At 37.2% G+C, this 23,525-nt stretch overlaps 1 protein-coding gene across 1 annotated transcript in view; it reads right to left on the reverse strand.

Annotated features, from left to right (window-relative positions):
- col1a2 (collagen, type I, alpha 2) overlaps positions 1-23,525 on the reverse strand; it is a 56,237-nt gene that overhangs the window by 30,869 nt on the left and 1,843 nt on the right. Inside the window, exons 2-24 of the mRNA XM_070881077.1 lie at positions 21,169-21,185; positions 21,042-21,062; positions 18,846-18,890; positions 18,502-18,579; positions 16,624-16,671; positions 12,918-12,962; positions 12,706-12,759; positions 12,545-12,598; positions 9,897-9,950; positions 9,657-9,710; positions 9,490-9,543; positions 6,153-6,197; positions 5,973-6,026; positions 5,479-5,523; positions 4,684-4,737; positions 2,717-2,815; positions 2,574-2,618; positions 2,366-2,464; positions 2,182-2,235; positions 1,950-2,057; positions 1,331-1,384; positions 1,065-1,163; positions 440-493 (exon numbers count right to left, since the gene is read on the reverse strand). Of these exons, the coding sequence (XP_070737178.1) occupies positions 440-493; positions 1,065-1,163; positions 1,331-1,384; positions 1,950-2,057; positions 2,182-2,235; positions 2,366-2,464; positions 2,574-2,618; positions 2,717-2,815; positions 4,684-4,737; positions 5,479-5,523; positions 5,973-6,026; positions 6,153-6,197; positions 9,490-9,543; positions 9,657-9,710; positions 9,897-9,950; positions 12,545-12,598; positions 12,706-12,759; positions 12,918-12,962; positions 16,624-16,671; positions 18,502-18,579; positions 18,846-18,890; positions 21,042-21,062; positions 21,169-21,185 (1,334 nt within the window). The remainder of the gene's footprint in view (positions 1-439; positions 494-1,064; positions 1,164-1,330; positions 1,385-1,949; positions 2,058-2,181; positions 2,236-2,365; positions 2,465-2,573; positions 2,619-2,716; positions 2,816-4,683; positions 4,738-5,478; positions 5,524-5,972; positions 6,027-6,152; positions 6,198-9,489; positions 9,544-9,656; positions 9,711-9,896; positions 9,951-12,544; positions 12,599-12,705; positions 12,760-12,917; positions 12,963-16,623; positions 16,672-18,501; positions 18,580-18,845; positions 18,891-21,041; positions 21,063-21,168; positions 21,186-23,525) is intronic.

Here is a 23,525-nt window from a genome sequence, read left to right on the forward strand (position 1 = left end):
AAATATTATTTCATGTTACTGGGTATAGGACATAGCTTTTGTTAAGTAATAATGAGTATGCAATGTTATTGCATCATAAACATGTAGTTGTTAGTATCACTAAATGGCACAGTGTTTGCAGTTACTGTACCTACATTAATACATTATTTGAATTACTTTTTAATGTAAAAAGTTGTTACCTTAAAGGTTAGCAAAACCTAACGTTTGAAGCCTATTCATTATTTAAATGTTCTGTAACATTTGTAATGTAGTATCCCCATGCAATTTGCCATGCTTGATTCAAACCTACTCTTAGATTGAATAAGCGGTCAAGAATGGGGAGCAGAAAACCTCAAAAACAACTTACGGCAGGACCTGACTTTCCTGGAGCACCTACAATGCCAGTACTACCTACGAGACCCTGAAAAATAACACATTACTGAAAGGTAAGAAAACTTACTGGAACACCTTGATTTCCCACAGTACCAGTTCTACCAGGTTGTCCAAAATGACCCTATAAATATTGAGGAAAGCAAAAAAGTTTTACATCTCATTCGATCATCATGTATAGTATCTGATTTTAGATTTCTATTGAACTTTTCTATTCATTTTCATATAGTCTTTAAAAAAAACTCTCAAGGATTAATTTTAATTAGGAATGGTGACAATTCCATCTGTGAAAACGGAAGTGTGTTGCTCCTAAAAGTCCTCAACAGATATAGCTGAAAAAGCCAATCGGACACCAGCTCCAAGTTAAGAAATAAGAAAAATAGTATCAGTAACATTTAATTTTTTAAAGACTTATTTATGAAAAAAATATATCAGGAAATAAGTTAACATGTTTAAATTACATTGTAGATTTTAAGAGATATTTTTTATTATCTACAATATAATTCTGGAAATTTCTACTAAAATGTTTATTATTATAATTATAAACTACAGTAGTACATATGAGTAAGAAAATAGTTATCTGTTATAAACATTATATGAAGTTTAAAAGTATATAAGTAAAAGATAAATATTACTTTCAATTCTATGCAATATAACTAGCCTATTACTATTGTTGTTGTTTCAATTATACTCACCCGTGCACCAGGGCTACCACCTTCACCAGGACGCCCAATGTCACCAGGAGGCCCTTTGGCACCAGCAAGACCAGATTCACCACGTCTGCCAGGTGCACCCTACAAATGAAATAGAAAATAAGGTAGCAACATTATGAACGTTGCATATAAATGTGCCATTCTAGATATTTGATGCGAAGAAAAGAACTATCATAGTTTGTACAATATATAACCACATGTTTCTTAATTTTTATTTGATGCATTAATCTTAACAAAGCAAAGTTTACCATGCCACCAACTGCTCCACTGGAACCTGGAATACCACGGTTACCCGGGGTACCCTGCAAATAAAATGAGAGAAAAGATTGAAAATCTATTTACACATGGGACTCAATGAACTGTGCATGTGTTAATCTTACTGGTGAAACAATTGTAAGCCAGAATTAATATTTTCTCATTTATCAAATGTTGTTGTTTTACTATAATACTAATTTATATATATAATTATTATAAAGTACATAGACTAATGTTATGCAGGCAAAATTATTATGGTTCATTCTGTATGTATATGATTGTCACACACAAAACTCGTGATCAGCACATTAGAACGTCCTAAAAATTATCCTAACAAGTTATTATAATTAAAATGTTCAATAGTATTCAGATAGAAATCTATTTGTGAGTATACTGAATCTCTTGATAATTTCAGATTCATTAGACCAGAAATATCTTGCTAGGACTTTATAATTACAAACAATGGATAGAAGCTTTCCTATTTCATTAAATATCTGTAAACATTATAATAAATCAACAGTAGTTATCAATTTGTTTAAAAAAAACTGAAAATCTGTAAATATAATTTAGTTATATGTCAGTGTAATTTTTACAATTTAAAATTAACCTTACCCTTTCACCAGAAATTCCTGTAAGTCCCCGAGAACCAATTTCACCACGAGGTCCTTTCTTGCCTTCTTCACCACGAGGACCAGAAACACCTGCAGGGCCGACATCACCCTGATTTTGGAGCAAAAATATGGAGACATGAGCCATGGTTGACAGAAAATCTCCTGGCAATCAAAAATATGGAAGAAAATGTGCAATTAAAAAATAAAGTGGATGTCAAATAAAAAGTACTTACAGGCTCGCCTTTGGAACCGGTCTCACCCTTGACACCATGAGTGCCTGGTTCACCCTGAGCAGAAAGTTTACAAATATAAGGTTTTAGAAATGTTGTCATAACTTTAGTAAAATGTCATTGTTTCATTCCATGAAGGGATTATTTATGGTAATTACTTTACTATAGGATTGTGTATTTTACTTACAGAGAGCCCCCGAAGACCTGCAGGACCCATTACTCCAGGTTGGCCAGACATACCACGTGGCCCTGGAAAACCAGGAGCCCCTGCGATACCTGGAGTACCCTATGTAAAAAAAATGTACAAGACAAACATTTGATATTTTAAAATATAACTGGACTTATCAATGAGGCAGTTTATGAAAGCACTACATAGGTGTGCTGAATATACTTACAACTGCACCCTTTGATCCAGTGATACCATTTGAACCTGAATTACCCTAGGATTAAAAAAAGTACGAATATAGTAGATGAAATATTTCCAGTTAGATCAAATCATATCTCAAAATGCAATAATATTGTAATGACAAATACTTACCAAAAGACCCAGTGGACCAACTGCACCACTAGGACCAGGCTCACCTCTAGCGCCCTGAGCACCAGTTGAACCACGAACACCATGTGGTCCAAGTTCACCCTATGTTATGCAGAGATGAAAGTAAATTAAATTATGTATTCAACACAAGTTGTTATGACAGGTATATTGTATTTATTAATGTGCTAACAGCTCATTGATATAATACCAAGTACATCCAGCACAAAATTAACTTTCTTTATAACCTTCTCCAACTAACTGAACATTACACACTAAGATAGTCTGATTTTGCTTAGTTGGGGACTATTTTACTTTTCGATGGGCTGGAAATTCGTCGATTTTGCGACCAGGTTTTTGGTGCTATTTCACATTTTTTGGCGAAAACCCGGTTGGCAGAAAATTCGGAGACGTTTTGTGGTGGCGGTTTTCAAATATCCCAGGAGAGAGGAGTGCCGCCGTACAAGACTTGAAATATCGCTTTCACCAAAAATGTGGCTCTGTGCGCACCCGTATTTTGCACAAAAAATACCAACATGTAAAAAGCTGCGCTGCAGCCCTTGGAGCAGCAGGAAGTATGAAGACCTGCAAAAAGGGTAACTTAAAGTTTTTATTTTGAAATTCTTTTGCAGCGATTCGATAGATAACTGTCCTGTAAATTTTTTTTTTCCAATTTATTTTTAGGTGTTTTTCTGCCCTCCCAAGGCCCAACTCGCAGCGATATTGGCCTCAGACTAAAGAAGGCAAGGTTTGCAGTGCGAATCCTCATGCAACGTCTATTTTTACCGCTGCGCAAATTAAAGGCTGAATTCCAGGCCTGATAACGATAGTGAAGCGATAACAGTAATTTTGGTGAAAAAATACTGTTATCGCTGAGAACCGAATTTCTAGCCCATTGTTTTTCATTCTATGGTTTTTATAAGGACGTTAAAACAAATGGAATGGTAACCGTAGTAGATCCCACCTAACAAAAATATCATAGTATTTATGAATCATTTCAATTGATGTACAGTGAAGAGAACATGGTATTAATGGATATTTAATTTAAAAAAACTTTTGGTACCAGAATAAATTATAACTTTATTCTTTTTATCTTCACTCAGTTTGTGGAGAAACTGCAACTTTTAAAAGATCTGAATTACTGTCAATGCATTCCAAAATCAAAAATCAAATGGTGATGCTTTTGATTTTATTCTGTGATATAAATTAAATGATACTTAATGATCAGGCCAATGGCAGGAAGTTATATAACAATATACATAGTTTCAGAACTCTTGTGACATTAGAAGTGTCCAAATAGGAAGCACAAAAAAACAGGATACCGATGAGAAATTAAGTTAATAAATAGATGCCTAGTTACAGCTACCAATTGTTACACCCTCAGATTTATGGAGGTGTAAGTTAAAATGGTCCCTATGTGGCTAGCATAAAGATAAAATTAAACGCAATTATTATTCTTGTATGCACTGCTTTATCTAGAGTCAAACCTGTAACTATAGATAAAAGCTACATAATTATATTAGTTATGTAATTTTTATCTCAGTATTATACAATATTTATTTTAATGTAATATTGAATGCAATAAATTTGACATTTGTGTAATAAAACACTAAATGTTTGATCTGTGTAGAATTATGCTCAAACAATAAAACAATTTTTGCAATCGGTTATGAAACACCTGTGCTACAACTGGGCTCTGTGAATAGGAATCATGGCCAGACTTTAAGCATTTTTAAATCATATGCTAATATAATCAGAAATTTGAACACTGAATTGTGACCGGTTACAATGAATTGATAAAAAGCTTATTTAAAGCATTCTCATTATCTCTAATGGTTAGAGACAAAGGGTTATAAAAATGCAAGAATATCCCACATTGCAAATAAAATTGTTTGTGTGATACTACATGTTCACTTTTAAATAATATCGCCCTGCATTCACTTTTTGTAACATCACAAAATGTCAACTGTTACCTTGAGTCCAGGGCTGCCTGGGAAGCCTGGTGGACCACCGGTACCCATGGGTCCCTATAAAGAAAATAAATTACAAATAGTAAGATTGCTTTTTGTGATTTTTTTTTTAATATACCACAATTTACCATGCAGCTCAACGTTTTATCAAATGTCTGCAGGAACAACTTTTATGCTAATGCTGATGAAGACGATAGTAAACAGTGAAATAGTTAAAACCGCCACCAAAATCAATTCAATGGAATTGCAGTGGACCTTTATTTCTGCTTATATAGGTCAGGTGTAAGTACCTGGAGAGATATAGTTCCAGTATTTGTATCTGTCTATTTACATTATAATTATACATCCTTTGCAGAAGTACTAACATGGACAGTAAGTAACTTTAATGGAAGTCATATAATATAAACTAACTTATCATTTATATGGAATGTTTTTCATATTGCATAGTGCCAGACTAACAGTAATATACAAAAGTACTTGGTGATGCAATGATGATATATTTCGCATCTGTGTGAGGTATTGCCAATTATTCTTGAGGATGCATGAGAACATTATTTATAAGGAATGATTCCACAATCCCATAGCCCAATTAGGGAGGCTCCACTCACAGGCTGTGTGTGTTGAAAACATGGCTATAACATTATAGCCCCGATTCTCCAACCCATACTACCAGAGAGCATGGCTCCCCATCGAGGGCATCAGATTGTAGAATCACTCTTATAACTTGTTAATAATTGCATATTTGCCTATTAAAGATGGATTAAGATTAATTTAACATTATGCAAGTGGAATACTTACAGGAGGGCCAGAAGATCCTGACATACCATCACTGCCTCGGGGACCCTTAAAGGAAACACAAAACTTGTATTAATAAACTTACCAAAATCTAAAAATGCTCAATGCTACAAGACAGACCATCAATAGACATCAAATTGATAATAAAAAAAAAAATGAAATAAATGCTTTCATCAAAATGCCAGAATGGAATAATGTAATATAACATTGCAAAGAGGCAAAACATTTATTTATAGCAATATTTAAAAAATAATCTTAAAGATCTATTTTTAATGGCATATATTTAATTTTGTTCAAAAATACTACTAGGGACCTCAGTGCAGGGCCTCATTCAATGGGAAGGAAGATCTGCCAATTCATAACGGAAAAATTGGGCAGTCTGTGAATTAGATGCGCTGACCACCAAGCTCAATTGTCTCATCTTCTTGTTAAGCAAGGCTCCATACTGGAAGCACTAGCAAGTGAAATTTAAAAAGTATTATAAACTTGAAACTCACAGTTGGGCCAGCACCTCCAACACGGCCTCGCTCACCGTTGCTACCACGAAGACCCTGATAGTATAAAAAAAAGTGTTTTTTTTAAAACGTAATATACGACATTATGTACAAAGCTGATTTTAAGGATTACACAGTGTGTGATTAAAACTATTCTTCCATTTCGAATGAATGAACACATACCATGAGTCCAGGGCTACCATTTGATCCTGAGTTACCAGTTTCACCCTGGGGAAAAGAATGAAAGCAATATTTAGTTTTTAGTTGCTTTTTACAATGTTAATAACACAGGAAAATATCTGCAACAATGAAACTTGAATGGGTGATATATTCTAACCTTACCTGATAACAAAGACCCTATTGTTTAATTTGTGCAAAAAGACATGTAAAATACTTCATCGCCTGATGACTGGCCAGCTTGAAACAAACATAATCAAGAAAACTTTGTTTTGTTCAGTGCTTTCTTCTAGATATTGAAAAGTATATATGCTCACTGTTCTCACAGCAGTAGAAACACTACTCCAGTGATGAGTGACTTATGCTCCGTTTATAGCTTGCAATGGTTGCTAAGTGTTCCACATGTTTAGTAACAGAGGTTGTCCACTCACAGTCTATTCCTGATACATCTAATGTCATTGTGTGATGGGAAAAAATTGTAATGTATAATAATTTGAGTGAAGCAATGTAAATAGCAAAGTAATGTGTAAATTTAATACAAAAAAATTGAACTGTCAGATAATTTGAATTAAACAACTTTGAATTAGGAGGAGTAGGACTGTGCACCATTTCCTCACTAGCTGACAAGGTGACGTTAAATGGTAATCATATTATTCCATTTTTGTCTTCTGCCAGGTAGCAGCAAGATAAAACAGAGTACAGAATTCTGACATTATTTGGGAAGCAATTTACTACTTTTACTCTGCATACCATATATAATGTCATATTTACAAAAAAAGATGGAGATGTGAGTTTCTCTGGCTTGACTTTGATGACATACTGTACCAATCGGTTCAAGTTTTACTCCAGACCTCTGGGATAAATGAATAAAGCCTGATAAACCCAACATGCTTTCTTTTACTTTTAACACTATTGGATTATGTTTCTGACTTTCTTGCAAATGAATAAAAAGAGAAAATTACTACACAGGGTCGATACTTGCATGAGGATTATTGGCTGCCAATTCACAGGTATTTAAACTGAACACAGCCAATCTTGAGAGAAGTGAAGTTAAAATATTTGCTCTGATTTTTACTTAATCAAGAGCATCACAAACTTGTGGACTTGAATTACAAACTTACTTTTCAAATATTGTCAGGATAGATATTTACCTTGTAATGTAATGCCTTTTCTAGGTAAACAAAATTTAAATTACATTTCAAAATATGAAGCTGTAAAGCTGTAGATTGTCCCACTTCAAGGTAGTACATTTGTCTCTGTAGACTGTCAGAAATATGATTCAGTATAAAGATAATGCCAGATTTGCATTGTCTGCCATGATCTTCGATACAATTCCATTTTGGGGGGACGGGGATATACATGGCTATGAAGCTGAAATGTGTTTTTTGACAAAGAATGAGTCATTGCCCTCTTGAAATGGTAACTTTTCACATATGGTCTGTAAATAGAACATTTGGCATATCAATTAATGACACTGGTGAAGAATAAAACACATTCAGCAGTTTTTCAGCACATTTGGTGCAGTATTTTTTTTGCAAGTATTATAGCCACATATTATATACAAAGACACTCAAACTTTGTAACTGGCCTGAAAGCAAGCATTTCTGATTCTTGTGGGAGGTGCCGATATGTATAACATCTAGTTATCTGGTAGAAATCATCAAATATGGAGAGTTATGAAACACCTCATACGTGCCCAGAAACAACATTTGGCATGTCTGTTGTAGAACTGTTTCGGTTGTTTTATGATGAATTTGAAAATCTACTTAAAATATGTCCAGGCGTGTAGCAAGGAAGTCTGGCATTTGACTGTTCACTGCAGTTTTGAAAACCCAAAGCAGCTTTCCTTTCCTTAAAGATATGATGAGGCACTCAACCTTTGATTTGTATAATTTCTCTTGTGTTCTGCCATGGAAATAATTATTGGCCCCAAAGTTATAAATCTGTTTCTAATTTCTGCACTGGGATATGCATGGCTATGAAGCTGAAATGTGTTTTTTGACAAAGAATGAGTCATTGCCCTCTTAAAATGGTAACTTTTCACATATGGTCTGTAAATAGAACATTTGGCATATCAATTAATGACTGTGGTGAAGAATAAAACACATTCAGCAGTTTTTCAGCACATTTGGTGCTGTATTTTTTTTGCAGGTATTATAGCCACATAATATTTTGTTCTGTTTAACTATTCCTTTTGTATGTGCATTGTTAGTGAAAGGCTCCAACTCCTGGGAGATACAAATGTTAGACAACATCATTATTATTTATTGTTGCTTCATTTGTATGACTATAGGTTGATACTAATCAGTCTTGTATAGACCTCATGGATGGTTTTGCACTTGGGAACCATAAATTCCTTAATTCTAGTACAGGCATGGAAAGTAAAGAGCAAAGGTGCTGAACCAGGTGCTTTGCGAACTCTTGCTGTGATGATGTTAGCTGCAACTGACTGCTTTTGACGTTCATTATTTATGGCATATTTTGATATAACGCACATTTAATGGAACGCTGTGGGTGTTTACTAGGATATCGTAACATACGATAGGCTAGTTGGTCACGGTACAATAGCTAACTGGACTGAAAAGATTAATCTCAGAAATTTAGGAGAAAGAATCCACAAAAAATACCTGAGATAAGAGCTTAGATTTCCATTGAAAATCCATACAGCAACAGAGATTTACACATGTCAGTATTATGACATGGAAATAGGCTCTAGTGAAAAATTTGGCACAGTGAAGACAAAAAAGGGGTGAACTACTTCTCTTCAACATTTTTAGCAAAAGGTCAGTGCAGGAAGATTTCCACTGTAGGGAAAGTGTAACAAAAGTCTGTATCTGCTCTTTGCAAGGGAGCTTATGACTTCAGTGTAGTGGGACCCCCTAAATGGACTGCAATGGTATTTTCTTGTCCGATACATTCTAATTTCCCAGTGGAATATTCACCTAGCATGAGTATAAAATGAGATTTCCAATTTTGTACTCCTGTTCGGTGTTCACTAAAATTCAAAATTACATAAATTTCACCCAAAATGGATGTTATATAGAAAACTATGATACAAAGTTTTCTACACCTGAACATCTGAAAGCATTCTCGACCCTCCAACAATACTCCAGATCCCCACGATCTTCTTTCCCAAACCTCGGCAGCCCTCCAATCACGTGGCACTGCGCCAATTGCATGATAATGAGGTCCAAGGCCCAAAATCCCTAAGGTGCCCAAAAATGGATGCTACCAAATTTCTAAGCCAAAAAATATTATTTTATTTACCGTATAAGTAGCATACTCCCTAACTCATGTTTAACAGCTCAGCCTACTGTAACTTGATCGTAGCTGCATATCTTACCTTCATACCAGCAACACCTGGAAACCCCTTAGCTCCATCCAAACCATTGTAACCCTGCAAGAAAATGGAAGATATTATAAAATATCAGTTAAATGGTGTAGCACTTATTATTTACTGTAGTTGAACAAAGATATAAAAAAGTATCAAAAATAAAAAGTCTAACTCACTCGGTGTCCTTTCCTGCCAGAGAGACCAGGAGTTCCTGGGAAACCACGAGCACCCTATGAAGAGGAAGTGGAAATACAACTGAATCATCAAAATTGTTGTTATGGCTGTTTGGTAAAGAAAGCATAAAATAAATATTTACATTCAACAGAAGTATCACTGCCTTCAAGTCAGTTAGTACAAAACCAGATATTATTAGATTGCACATATATATATAAACCACATACTGCAACATCTCTTACCTGAGATCCAACAATACCACGTTCACCAGATTTGCCAGATTTGCCACTTCCGCCCTGTAAGAGAAAAGTACATACTTAGTACTAATACAATGTTAATTAAAGAGATTTTGCAAGTACATTTATATTATTAGGTCGATTATATTACTAGCTACATATGTGAGACATGTTCTACTTTTCTATACCTGAAAAAATATATTAATGTATTCACTTCTGGTATATATTGTTAAAATTCTACTCTGGACAGATAGGGCTCAAATTAACTACAGGGTCATTTCTGACCTCCCCAGATCCATTTGCAGAGATGCAGAGAGCAACTCTGGGAAATTTGACTTGAATCCATCGTGTACTCATGAACATTATGCTGCTTACAGATTGGCATTGACAGGAACTGGGAGAAGATAGCTAGCTGTCTTCTTGGTCGGGGTAACATGAGGGAAGACCTCCTCAGAAACTTGGACAAATATGATTAAAATAAATACTTAATATTAAGTAATTAATTATTCATTAATAGGATAGTATTTTTTATTGTGCATCATGAAATATCAGAAAGCTAATCTTCTTTTATAATGTGTAACAATAAGCAAACCTTCACCTGAATGAACAGGCCTGATGGCGAATGTAGTCAGGATGCCTATGGAGGGCTTATCTGGCCCAATTCTGAGAAGGCACTAAATACACAGGGCTGGATTTTCGGCTTTTGAGATTTCGAGGCAGTAATGGAGACGAGACGCTCCTGATACCGCCTGGAAAAAGTGTGCATCCTCGTCTGCAAAATTCAGCAAAAAAATTAGGTGGCGCAAAATCAGGCGTTACACAAGTAAGTTTTTGCACCCCAGCCGAAAATCGCAGTGTTAAAAAGGTTTTGTTGATTTAAGGAACTTCATTGTTGTATATTACATGGTTTTATTTTGTTGGGGGGAATTTTTGTTACTTTGCTGCAGTAAAATTTATCTTTGCCATTGGTGTCTTATGTATCATCCCAACGTTCACCGGAGAAGTGTCTATATAGGGGCACATAGTGTGTTAAGTATTAGCTCCATCCCTCAGTTTCCTCCATTTCGGAGAACACGTCCATTATGAGCTGGCGACGTGCGACTTTTGGTCCGGCTGCCTTCCCCGTGGATGGTGTGGCTATCCAATGGGGGCCTCGCCAAGCTTCTCTTCATCATCCTCCTCCTCCTGAGGTGGGTCTGCAATCCCCACTGGCAATGCCTGGTCCCTCATGATGGCCAAGTTGTGCAACATGCAGCGCACCACAATGAATTCGGAAACCTGTTGAGGGGAGTGTTGAAGGCTGCCCCATCGGTCTGCCTGTAGGAGATTGCATATTTGTCAGCACTTCCTTTCGGAAGCGCAGTCTTCTCACACACAGCTCTCCAGAGAGCTGGAGGTATGAGCGTTGGTGCCTGTAAGCCGTGGGTGGTAAGCCCACCTCCACAGATGTCTTCAGCCTCTCCTCATCCATGGGCCGACATGGCCAAGAGCCCTTCTTGTAGCTTGATGTCGCCTAGCAATAGCATGGAGCATGATATACTAGTGAACTATTAATGCCCCCATTAAATTTTCTCACTCACCTTGTAAGGGCTCTGTAACGGCAGATAAAAGTGCCGTTTGCAAGTCGGAGCTTCATACAGTGTGATGTGTGCAACCATTGCAGTCAATGTGACCTGCGCTGTGGGATCCTCAACCCTTCATTTAAATACGCTGCCAATACCGCTTGCTGCACCATGGGAATGTCTGTTTTATCAGACGTTTCCTGGGGTGGGCGTTAAGTAAGGTGTTAGGGCTGAATTTTGCATCCGGGGTACTAGCGGAGCATTGCACGACGATTGACGACATGTTCTCAGTGAAACTAGAGGGTGGGACGGTAAGTTTTTGCACCGCTGCAAACAATGAGCCGACTTTGCCGGCTGGGCGCTAAAAACTGGATGCTCGGCGTTACACCTAGAACCGTCATTTACCGTCCCTCCAGGGCGCAAACAGAGGCACAAACGAGCCAAAAATTCAGCCCATTCAGATTCTAAGAAGTCAGATGCTTGCCAACAGTAGCATCAATCACAGAAAGTGAACATTCTGTGCGTGTTGATAATACTGGCAATCTATCTCATTGTGAATCATCTGGACCCTTCCCTATAATCCAGTGCAAGCGCTTTATCTTTGGCACTAAAGAGAAAAAGAAACAGAAGTTTCAGAAGCCCTATGCAACTATCTCCAAGCCAAAACTTCAGGGTGTCTTGACAAGAATTAATTCTTTGAAATATGCAGTTTATTACAATAAAATATCATTGTGATAAGACAAATTTCTAAACTCTGGTGATTCAGAAATATTTTCTTCATTCATTTTCACATCTCACTTTTGGATGAGGGACTCTGACAAATTCCTATCTTAGTGAGAGGCTGCGTGAGGTTCTCAATCTGCAGGTAAAAATGATCTGAATGCCCAGCTCTAGTATGTAGACATTACTTTCAATTATTCAGAACATAACAGTAATTTATTTTCTCTAGATATTGCCTTTGTTAGGTACAATATAAAGCATCACAATGAGTGATATTATCTGATTGATACATATAGTTGTGAATCAAGGAGCTGACAACATTTAAAAATGCTGTCACGATTCATATTTTACTCCTTCATAATGTATACTTACATCTTCACCAGGTTTTCCAGGTGTACCTTGAGGACCACGAGATCCTAGTTGACCCTAGTGAATAAAAGAACAAAAAGAAAATCAAAATCAATGTGAAATTAAAGGTTCACAAATTATTTAATTTGCCACACTATGAGAATTCTGCTTTGAAGTGTACTTACAGTTGCACCAGCTTCACCTGGAATGCCTTGGATTCCTCGGGGGCCGGGAGAACCCTAAAAATGAACACATGCATTTGATTCAAGTTATTCATGTCTGAAGTATCTTAAATAAATGTTAATCATGATCATTTCAAATGGAGGTAGTACAATGTGTTGCATAGTTTCAATTATAAATGGGCAAGAGCAAAATAACAAGAAGTTGTAACACTTACAGGAGCACCAGAGGCTCCTTGTGGGCCTCTCATTCCCATTGGTCCCTAAAACAAATAGATTATATCAGAATTAGTACACAATATGCTAATCTGTATTAAAGCAACAAGACAATCTTTGGAAACATAAACACAGTATAGATGGAAACAAGGTAGATAAGGTTGGAGTGATTGATGATATATTGAACTCACAAATAATCTACACATACCATTATGTTTTTGACAGTTTTAGGCTTAGTCTTTATAAACAGGTGGCCACTTAACAACACTTTAATCCACAAATACTATACTATAAGTGAATCTGGCTTTAGGTAATCAGTATAACTGAATTGATAGCATTTTAACCAGTTTATGTTTGAATCAATTTAATCTATGTTTACATTTTTAATTCTATACCAATTAAAAGGTAAATATATAGATTTGATTTTATATAGGGTTTCACCAGTTCTCGCAAGTGTCTCAAAGAGCCACATAATGAATTATTTTAAAGTGCAGTGAGTTTTTATATGGGTAAAAGTCTCAGCAAATTATCCTCCCAAAAATCAGCAGTGAGATGAATGACCAATTAATCTATTTTTGGTGGTGTTGGTTGAGGGACACTGGAAGAGCTCTCTGTTCTTCTTTAAATAGTGCCATGGAATTTTAACTGAACCAAAGAAACATACAGATGGGACTCATCTGAAGTAGAGTACCTTCAACAATGTAACACTCTATCAGTACTGCACCAAGTGTGAGCTTAGGTTTTTTGCTGAAATACCAGAGTGAGGCTCAAACCCACTATAAAAGCAGCTACCAATTAAGCCAAGCTTACAATGATAAGTGTATGTAAAAAGGAACATGTATGCTAAAAAAGAACTAAAGTGAAAAAGAAAAACTTTCTTATCTGTTCTATTGTTATAATGACCAAAATGTCTTCCACTGTTACAATTAGAGATGACCATCACAGTAGAAGCAAAGCTTCTGGTAACAATTAGGGGTCAAGTTACATGAGATACTTCCATTCATACTCATCTTATCTTTATTTTTCTGGTAATTTCTTCATCATTGACAAGTTTTGATTTAAACTATGTAATTTTACGAAACTGACCTTGCTGGAGAAAATAAAATGAGTGAAAATACTCAACATATTTATTATTGGTCACTGTCTTCTGCCTTATTTTGGAAAGGGAATGATGGGATATGATGTCTGTAAATGCATGTAAATGCTTGGAGAGATTTAGCAAAGCACTCTCCTCACCCATACAATTTCAAAAAATATAAATTCCCACATAGTTTATTATTACATTTTCAGGCAATGGACACCTGCAATTTGGATTTCTTCTTGTATCCTGAGATGCCACTCTCAACCTTGCCATCCTCGTCTGCCGTCCGGACACGCCATGTCACAACATCTTGCCGTCCGGAGGAGGCGGGGGTCCCCGATGGAGGGCACTCTACGCGGGAGTCCTCCCACTATTTATCGGGGACTTGGCCTGGAGGGTGGTGCACGGAGCAGTCCCGTGCAACACATTTTTAAGCCGGTTCACGGGCTCCCAGGCCGCCTGCAATTTCTGCGGTCTGGAAGAGTCCGTGTTCCATGTTTTTATGGAGTGTGCGAGGTTGCAGCCCTTGTTTCATTATTTAAAAGGGCTGCTCCTCAATTTCTGGTTGCACTTCAGTCCCACACTCCTGATCTTTGGGCACCCTGTGCGGAGGGGAGCGGGTAGGTCCGAGGGCCTCCTCGTAGGACTGCTCCTGGGCACGGCCAAGGGTGCCATCAACCAGTCCAGGCAACGAGCGGTCGAGGGGGTCGTTCAGCCCGACTGCCTGCCTCTCTTCCGTGCTTAAATCCGGGCCAGGGTGTCCTTGGAGATGGAGCACGCGGTGTCCACCGGTACGCTCGCGGCCTTCCGCGAGAGGTGGGCGCCGGAGGGACTGGAGTGCATCGTTACCCTCAGCAACCAAATTTTAATTTGATTTTATATGTTTTAAAGTTTAATTTGTTTTAATTGCTGGATTTTTAGTGCCCCCCTCCCCTTTTCTGGGGGGCACTTGTAAAATATATGGTTTTAATGCCCCAAAAAGAAAATCACAAAAAAAAACACAAAAAAACAAAAAAAAAGAAACAAAAAACATTTAAAAAAAGGGGCAGTTAAGTGTCTGGAGTGTCCCCCAGATTGGGGGGCACTTGATCTAACGTTTATTTTGTTCCCTCCCCCCCGCAAAAGAGTTGTATCCTGAGATGAGAAAATCCAGTATTTTCTTTGCTCAAGTACCACTGAATTAGCATCCAACCTGGTTCAAGTTCTGAATTATACTATGAAGTTGTCCTTGGAAATATATGTAACTTATTTCATTGGACCAGCTACATAGTGGAGCTCAATATGAGTGGAGAACAAAACGGTGGATGTGCATGTGAGGAAGATGCAGCAGCAAAAATTATAGTATCTCCTGTAAAGCAGAAGATCTTTTCTTCATGCCTTGAAATATTGCTTGGGGAATACTTCATACTGAAAGTCTTCCCTTACATTATCCTTGTTCTTTAAGATGTTATTTTAAAGTGACTTAGTTATATAGAACATTTGGCACAGAAGCAATAATGTTCCTAGCTAATGGGCCAAATTTTATTTTCAAGAAAGTGCCTGGTGGTCCCGGAGGAATGAACACCTCCGGTCCTAGATGTGCATCCTGGGAGTGTACGCGCATACTGGGATCACGTGGGCCTGGACCACCAATGAAAATGGAGTATTCTCATTGGTCGTAATCATGAGTTCCGTTTGTACGAGTTCTTATTACTATAATGAGAATACCCCCAAAAACACAAACACAATAAATAAAAAAAACTCATATTTAAATGAATTGAAAATTAAATTAAATATTTTAGAAAATTTGTAATTTTTAAATTTAAAAAAAAATATATTTTAATACAGTTAAAAATAAACTTACCTTAATGGACAGGGTTTTTAATATAAAAATTTGCAGTAAAATTTAACTTTTCTATCTTTTAAAACTCTTACACTGGTAATTGCAGGCCTCACCCCTGCTTTTACCAGGTGCAAGAGTTTTAAGGACATTCACTGGGCAGGAGTTGGACAAATAGCCCAAATCTCTGCCCGTGAAGGCCCTTCTCCCGGAGATGCATGCGATCTGTCGACAGATCGCAAGTGCCAGGTTTAGGCTTCGCGCGCCTAAACCCGAAACTTGCGGGGCCTCTTCGGGCGTGTACGCACATCGTACGCATCTGGAGAGGCTGCAATTTACAGCCCATTATATGGGGCAACTATAACTTTTATTAAAACAAGGTAGTGTAACAGTTTCAAAGATTTAAGATCACATGTTCAGTTATATTCTGTTTTTCACAGATACATCTTGGTGTTTCTAACACTTTCTGATGAAAATCAATCCTCTAGCACTTAAAAGTGGTGAGTGGTTTCAGTAATTTTTTTAAAGATAGCTTTCAAATAATACATGATTAATTTTCAGGACATTTGGTGCGAGAAATGAGAACATTACGATACAAAATTACATAAAGGCTAATTCTGTGATTCCACAATCCCAGTAGGCAGTCACATGCAGGAAATATGAGTTGTATAATCATAGCTACAATCTTGTAGTTCTATCTAGTCCCAACACTCTCTTCAAAGGGTGGCTTCCACATTGGAAGAACTGGATCATGAAATTTAGCCTACAGTGTTGTGGGATTATTGAAGAAGGGGTTGTAAATGCATACCATGATTCCTGGTGTGATTTCGTCCCGTTTGAACTGAGCAGCAAAGCTCTGAAAACAAAAACAGAGACACAATATTACTTTAGGAGAGACCTCAGCTGATTATCAACTTATTTGCAGTCATGGAAATATTTGTTACGATAAAAGCACCAAGGCTACACTAATTGAAGAATATTACAAACACATGAAATCTGCATGTACATCTTTAGAAACAACAACAAAACAGTTTCATATACATGGTAAAGCTAGCTTCCCTATTAACCAGTTGCCTTCTATTTTATTCAATCATGGGATGTAGGCATCACAGGCAAGGCCAGCATTTATTGCCCATCCGAAATTGCCATCGAGAAGGTGATGCTGCCGTCCCATGAGGTGAAGGTACTCCCACAGTGCTGTCAGGGAGTTCCAGGATTTTGACCCAGCGATGATGAAGGAACGACTATATATTTCCAAGTCAGGACGGTATGTGACTTGGAGGTGATGGTGTTTCCATGCGCCTGTGGCCCTTGTCCTTCTAGGTGGTCAAGTTCGTGGATTTGGGAGCTGTATAGAAGAAGACTTAGCGAGTTGCTGCAATGCATCTTGTAGATCGTATACACTGCAGCCACGATGTGCCGGTGGTGGAAGGAGTGAATGTTTAAAGTGGTGGATGGGGTGCCAATCAAATGGGCTGCTTTGTCCTGGATGGTGTTGAGTTTCCTGTGTATTGTTGGTGCTGCATTCATCCAGGCAAGTGGAGAACATTCCATCACACTCCTGACGTGTGCCTTGTAGATGGTGGAAAGGCATTGGGGAGTCAGGAGTTGAGTCATTCGTCTCAGAATACCCAGCTTCTGACCTGATCTTGTAGCCACCGTATTAATGTGGCCGGTTAGGTTTCTGGTCAATGTGACCCCCAGGATGTTGATGGTGGGAGATTCAGCGATGGTAATCCCATTGAATGTCAAGGGGAGGTGGCTAGATTCTCTCTTGTTGGAGATGGTCATTGCCTAGCATTTGTATGGCATGGATGTTACTTGCCACTTATCAGCTCAAGCCTGAATGTTATCCAGGTCTTGCTGCATGCAGACATGGACTGCTTCAATATCTGAGGAGTTGCGAATGGAACTGAGGGCAGGAGTGGGTTAAGGTAATGAGAAGGGACAGATAAATCAAACTATATTCTTAAACTCTTCACTCTTTGTGTTTTCTTTATAGCCAGTCTTTAAATATTCAGTTTTATCACTCAAAATCAAAACAAAGTATTGTTGCCATAGGGAATAGGAAAGTCCCAGTTTCAAACCTTGGTCTGTGTTGAGGAGTTAACTGAACTCAGCTAAGGTGAATATGAGGGAGCACTCAAATTAGTTTCAACATCCGCTAGGTAAGCAAGAGAAAAAAAGTCAACCAGGATTCCATTCCTTTTCACTGGCCTGTAAAATTCATCCAGCTGAAAATATATTGGGTGAAGACAGGGTGGGGTGTGGCTGTGATGCTGCCACTTTGTATAATATCCTTTTGACACTCACTACCTCTGGAAGATGGAAGAGAGGATGTCTGGATAAGTCACTGGACAATTGTAAATGCATTCCAGGTTTTTTTTGTCATCAATAAGTTTTGATTTAAAGAATGTAATTTTACTAAACTGACTGTACAGGAAAAAAACTGAAAGAGTTAATATGCTGAATATATTTCTTATTGCTGATTCTCTTCGGCTGTTGGAAGAAGGGAGAACATTGGGAGGTAGGAGATAATGCTTATTGTTGCTTGGTGCCATTTATATTATATGTATTAAGTAATGGGAACTGAGGTTGGTCTAAATAATTGATCCAATAACAGATCGCAATTCAAAAGCTACCGTTCCTCTGAATAGAATCAAATAATTTTGCATTTATAACTTACTATACCAGGTGAGCCAATTTGTCCGGCTCGGCCTGGCTTGCCTGGTGTTCCATCTCTACCGTCTTGTCCTCGAGGACCCTAGGTACAAAGAATGTAGATTGTGACTATGCAACATAAGACATAATTTTAAAAATGGAAATGTTTAGATTTGACAATTTAATTAACATAGTATATAGCACAATGTGACTGTTCATAAATCAATTTAGTATTATCAACGGAAAACAAAATTAGGAAATATCAGTCAATATTCTATGGAAACAACATTTTCTCCAAAACAAGTTAAATTCAACTTTTTAATTAAAAAGTCTGATTGAAGAAAACAAATCCAATTCAAACATAAATACCCTGTCTCCTGATGGGCCTCGGTTGCCAGGGGGTCCTTGTGGTCCCTAAAAACATAAATATTTGCATCAGGTTAGCTATACAAAGTTGTAACACAATTCTAAAAATTCCAGTTTATATGATACTGTCAAATGATTACAAGATTGATTCATTACCCTTCTCCTAGTCTTATGTCTGATAGGATCCTATTATAGATATGTTTAAGAAGAAAAATGGGGAGAAGAACTTGTATTATGTCATGGCTTCCATAACCTCAGGGTATCCCAAAGCACTTCCCAGCCAATTAAGTATTTTAAAAGTGAGGTCACTGTTGTAATGTAGGGGAACAAGGCAGCCAATTTGTGCAGTGCAAGGTCCCACAAACAGCATTGAAATAAATGATCAGGTAATTTATTTGTGGTGATATTAGTTGAGCAATAAATGCTGGCCAGGACACCTGGGAGGGTAGATGGACCTAGGTTTAACATTATTCCCAGGACGGCACCTCTGATAGTCGAACACTCCTTCAATACTGCACTGAAGTACCAGCCTGGATCATGTGCTCAAGTCTCTGGGTGGGAGGGGGCTTGAGCCTGCAAACTTCTGTCTTGGAGGCAAAGCGGTACCACTGAACCAAGGCTGATACATAACCTAAATAGCCTACAAGATTACCAGAAGATGCAAAAGTGTTTTGCAAAGGATTTCCTCAGAGAGACTTGGGGAAAGATAATTAACATAAATACTTAAAAATCAAGGGTAGATCATTATTTTAGAATGAAACAACATATACACTGAAAATGCTGAAAGTCATTCAGAGACAATGCCATTTTTCTTTGCTGACTTGTTTCCTTCTCCTAAAATAGAAATACACCATTTACATTAGAATGCTGCTTTCAATCTTCCATTTATCTTTCCCCATTGCCACGCCCTGTCAATGTATGAAGATGCTGTGACAAGTGACAGAATGAAAAGCTGCCTAAGTAAAAGGTAGACAAATAGGATAAGTGTGATGATGTAGATCTCTGCATGCTTGCTTCACAGTAGCCCAGCAGACAAATGCTTAATCAGGGCTGCTTGATACTGGAGCTTGCTTACTGCACCAGAACATAAGGGGGAAGGAACGGGGAAAGATCATGCAGCACATGAGCTTGTTTCATCATCTAAGTTCTTTTTCAGAGTTCCATTGAACCATTTTTGTTGAGTTTTTTCAGTTCTGAACCATGCTGCTCGACAGAGCTCTGACTTTAAAAAGAGTTCTATTTCATGGATGCAGGAAAACAAAGTTATATTATCCAGTTGGTCTGCAAGACAATCAATCTGTGCTTCAGACCATCCTGCAATCAAGATTGGAGAAGAATGTGTGATGGCAGCTGCCCACACAGAAAGGTTCCACAGGAAATATGAAGGAACAAAAATAAGCAAATGAAAGCATCTAAAGTTCATACTTTACATCATTGTACTTATTGGACAGAATTCCAGTGCTGCTGATACCATGGGTCAGCTCTCAAAAGGGTAACAGATGGGAAGTAGAGTTGGAGTGGCTCCGCTTGCGGGGGAGGGGACAGTATGACAAACTGACTCCAGCTGTCTCATCCCAGCACACCTTAAACATTAACAAGGCATTAATGTTCATGTCTAAAAAGAAAGCTATTATTGTGTGTTGATCTTTGTCATTTAATTTTTTGATGCATCTTTGTTTTAATCAAGCTGGTGGAACACAATGTAGACAACAAACTATAAAAACCTATGGCTTATTATTTATGCCACATGTATGGACTTGTGTAACTCATGAGTGACACAGATTACATAAGCTATGGTAAGCACCATAGGTATTATTCATGCCCCATGGATCGATATGAAATATTCTGTTTATATCATGCATTAAAGACTGAATTTCTTTGTAATTACATATATAGCACTGGACATAGCACCATACAGATGCAGCACAGCACTTCCCCCAATAACCTGACTTAACAGCAAGCTTAGAAGACTATTTCTTACTGGAACTGTGTGGCAATTTCCAACTGACATGTGGAATGTTCTTATGGTGTCTGTGGGGCTTTGTCCAATTAGTACTGAAGTGTGGGGAAGTGTGTGCTGGGAGTGGGTTGAAACTATTCAAGGTTGTCTCACTGCATTTGTATTTTAGCAGTTTATAGAAATATCCCATGCTGCAGAGTGCACAGCCACACAAAAAGAAAAAATATCATTATACGCACCGTTAGTTCATCTTGGTAAGCCTGCAAAAAGCAAGAGAAAACAAAATGACTTAATTATCTTATCTAGACAAAATCAAAGTACAATGGAATTTCTAAGAGTGGCACCATAATGACTGTCAATACTTACATCACTTCCATATGCGTCTGCAGAAAAAGAACAGAAAATAAGATGTTAGTTATGAATTTTCTATATATGTAACTGTAACGTTAACAATACATTCTGCATACACGGCATGCCATATATAAAACATCATTTTAAACTGTTGTAAAACTGTCCTGGTTGATTCAGTGGTATACAGTAGTAGTCATTATATAAGTATAGTGAAAATGAGGGAATATTTCCTCTGTTCATTACTTGTAGTGAAATCTTAACAGCATTCTACACTTGATTTGTGATTTTGCTAGAAATTCTGAACAAAGTAAAATCTTCCATGAATGTTTGAAAGGCTGTCTGTGATGTTTTTCAAAATTTATAAAATGAAGCTGAAACTTCAGGCTCAGTCAATAAAAAATTCCTTATTATATTGGTCAGGAAATTTATGACCTTAAATATTTTTTAGTAATAAACCCCGGTGGAACTGCGTTGTGCCTCACCTTGGAGCTATGATTTGGACAAAAGTAAATTTAACTCTTGATAATTGGTGCACCTCATAATTGTAATAACTGTAATCATAAGTATGTTTTTTACAAATTTGATAATGTATTTTATTTGGTGAATTTTTTTTTATAGAGGAATGGAACACGTTCTAATTTCAGGTCCAGCAGCAAGTTCTCACAGATCAGGCACATCATAGCTAGATGTAGAGTAACTTTACTCTGCCCAACAATGTGGCTGAATCCCAACATCCAGAAAGTCAGAAGTGGACACTAATTGTATTTGTGACTTTGATAAGCAAGATTTCCATTTATTGGCAAAATATGCCAATTGTTCTCCTTACATTCTGACAACTAGGTTGAGACTGCCCAAACTCAGTTCACATAGAATCCTTACTAGCAATAAAGTTAAAAGACTTTCATCCCATCACGCTAGGCTGGATTTCAACCTAGGTCCAAAAGAACAACAATCTAACCCACTACATTACCCAATGTAATTTGTGAAAACAGTTGAAAGGGAATGGACATGTAGTGATAGTTCTTTTGACTGTGTTAGGAATTCACTGTACTGAATCCGAATGTAGTGACTAAAAGTATGACTTATCTCTCCCCTTCCTCATCTGAACCGGTTAGTGGTAAAACAGATCCCTATTAGTTCTAATTATATGTAGGATCCAGACCAGTCATGAATAGAAATAACCTGTGTAAGTTAGAAGAGAAACTAATCTTCAGCTGAAGTGGAGTGAAACAGATGTCCATTGTTGTCACTGTGTCAGTCAGCAAGTATGTTTTGGACCAAATTTGCAGTAAATTTTTGGAATCTATTTAAGTAATTATTCCTATCTTTAACACCAATTAATTACATGATGTATATCCATCTTTTGTCATGAAACTAACAGGTCTAAATAAATTACATTTTTTTAAAGATTTACATGTTAGGTTTTAAATATTAAAAACATTCACTTTAAAACTGTCACTAGGTTCCTTTGCTTTCTGAAATGCACACAATCATTTGACATTTAAAAAATGTTGTAAATTTTTAAAAATTTACTTCATAAATGCCAGTTTTAGTAAAGCAAACGTTTTATATAAGCCAGTGTATATTAATTATCAAATATTTATTATAGAAATGTGAAGATATTTTAAATGGATGACTTAATCATTGATTATTTTCATTAATTGTTTCATTAGATTAGCACGCATCCTTTATAGTACTTAAACATTAAAAACAAACATGTAAATCTGTTTAAGGTAGATAATTATCTTATCAGATTTCAGGTCAGCAATAAATGTTGGCCTTGCCAGCAACGCCAACATCCCGTGAATGAATATAAAAAGTTTGAAGTCCAGTTATATATTAACATTAATAATCTAATGAGTCAGATGAAAATGGGAATGTAGAAAAGGTATGGTCTGGAGGATGAGCTAAGACTAGTGATGATGGGATCAGGTTGGCACTCAGGCAACATTTCCTCCCCCATGACTCTGGTAGCCACCCCGCCGACTCTCCGATGATATCATCAGGAATGAAGGGCTGCTGTCACACAAACATGGCCAACAGGCTGAGGTTTCCACACCTCCTTGCTTTTCATTTCCTGCACTTTGATTCACCCTATACCGTTACCTAGCTCTGCCGCAACAGGGAGATGATGGCAAATGGCCACAAACCACAAGTCATGTATATATACAAATGATTTGAATGTCCTGAAACTAAGTTATTCATAAAAAGCTAAACAGCACAAGCCACTTGCTATTTTACTGTGTATACCTGCTAGCTTGTTGGTGGGAGTGATACTTGATTATCAAACAAACAGAGGTTATCCACTTTGGTGGTATTAAAAAAGTGTTTCCTTCATGTTTATCAGGATATATGATGATTATAACATTGGC

Source organism: Pristiophorus japonicus, chromosome 5, assembly GCF_044704955.1.
Source record: "Pristiophorus japonicus isolate sPriJap1 chromosome 5, sPriJap1.hap1, whole genome shotgun sequence".
Taxonomy (NCBI): Eukaryota; Metazoa; Chordata; class Chondrichthyes; family Pristiophoridae; genus Pristiophorus; species Pristiophorus japonicus.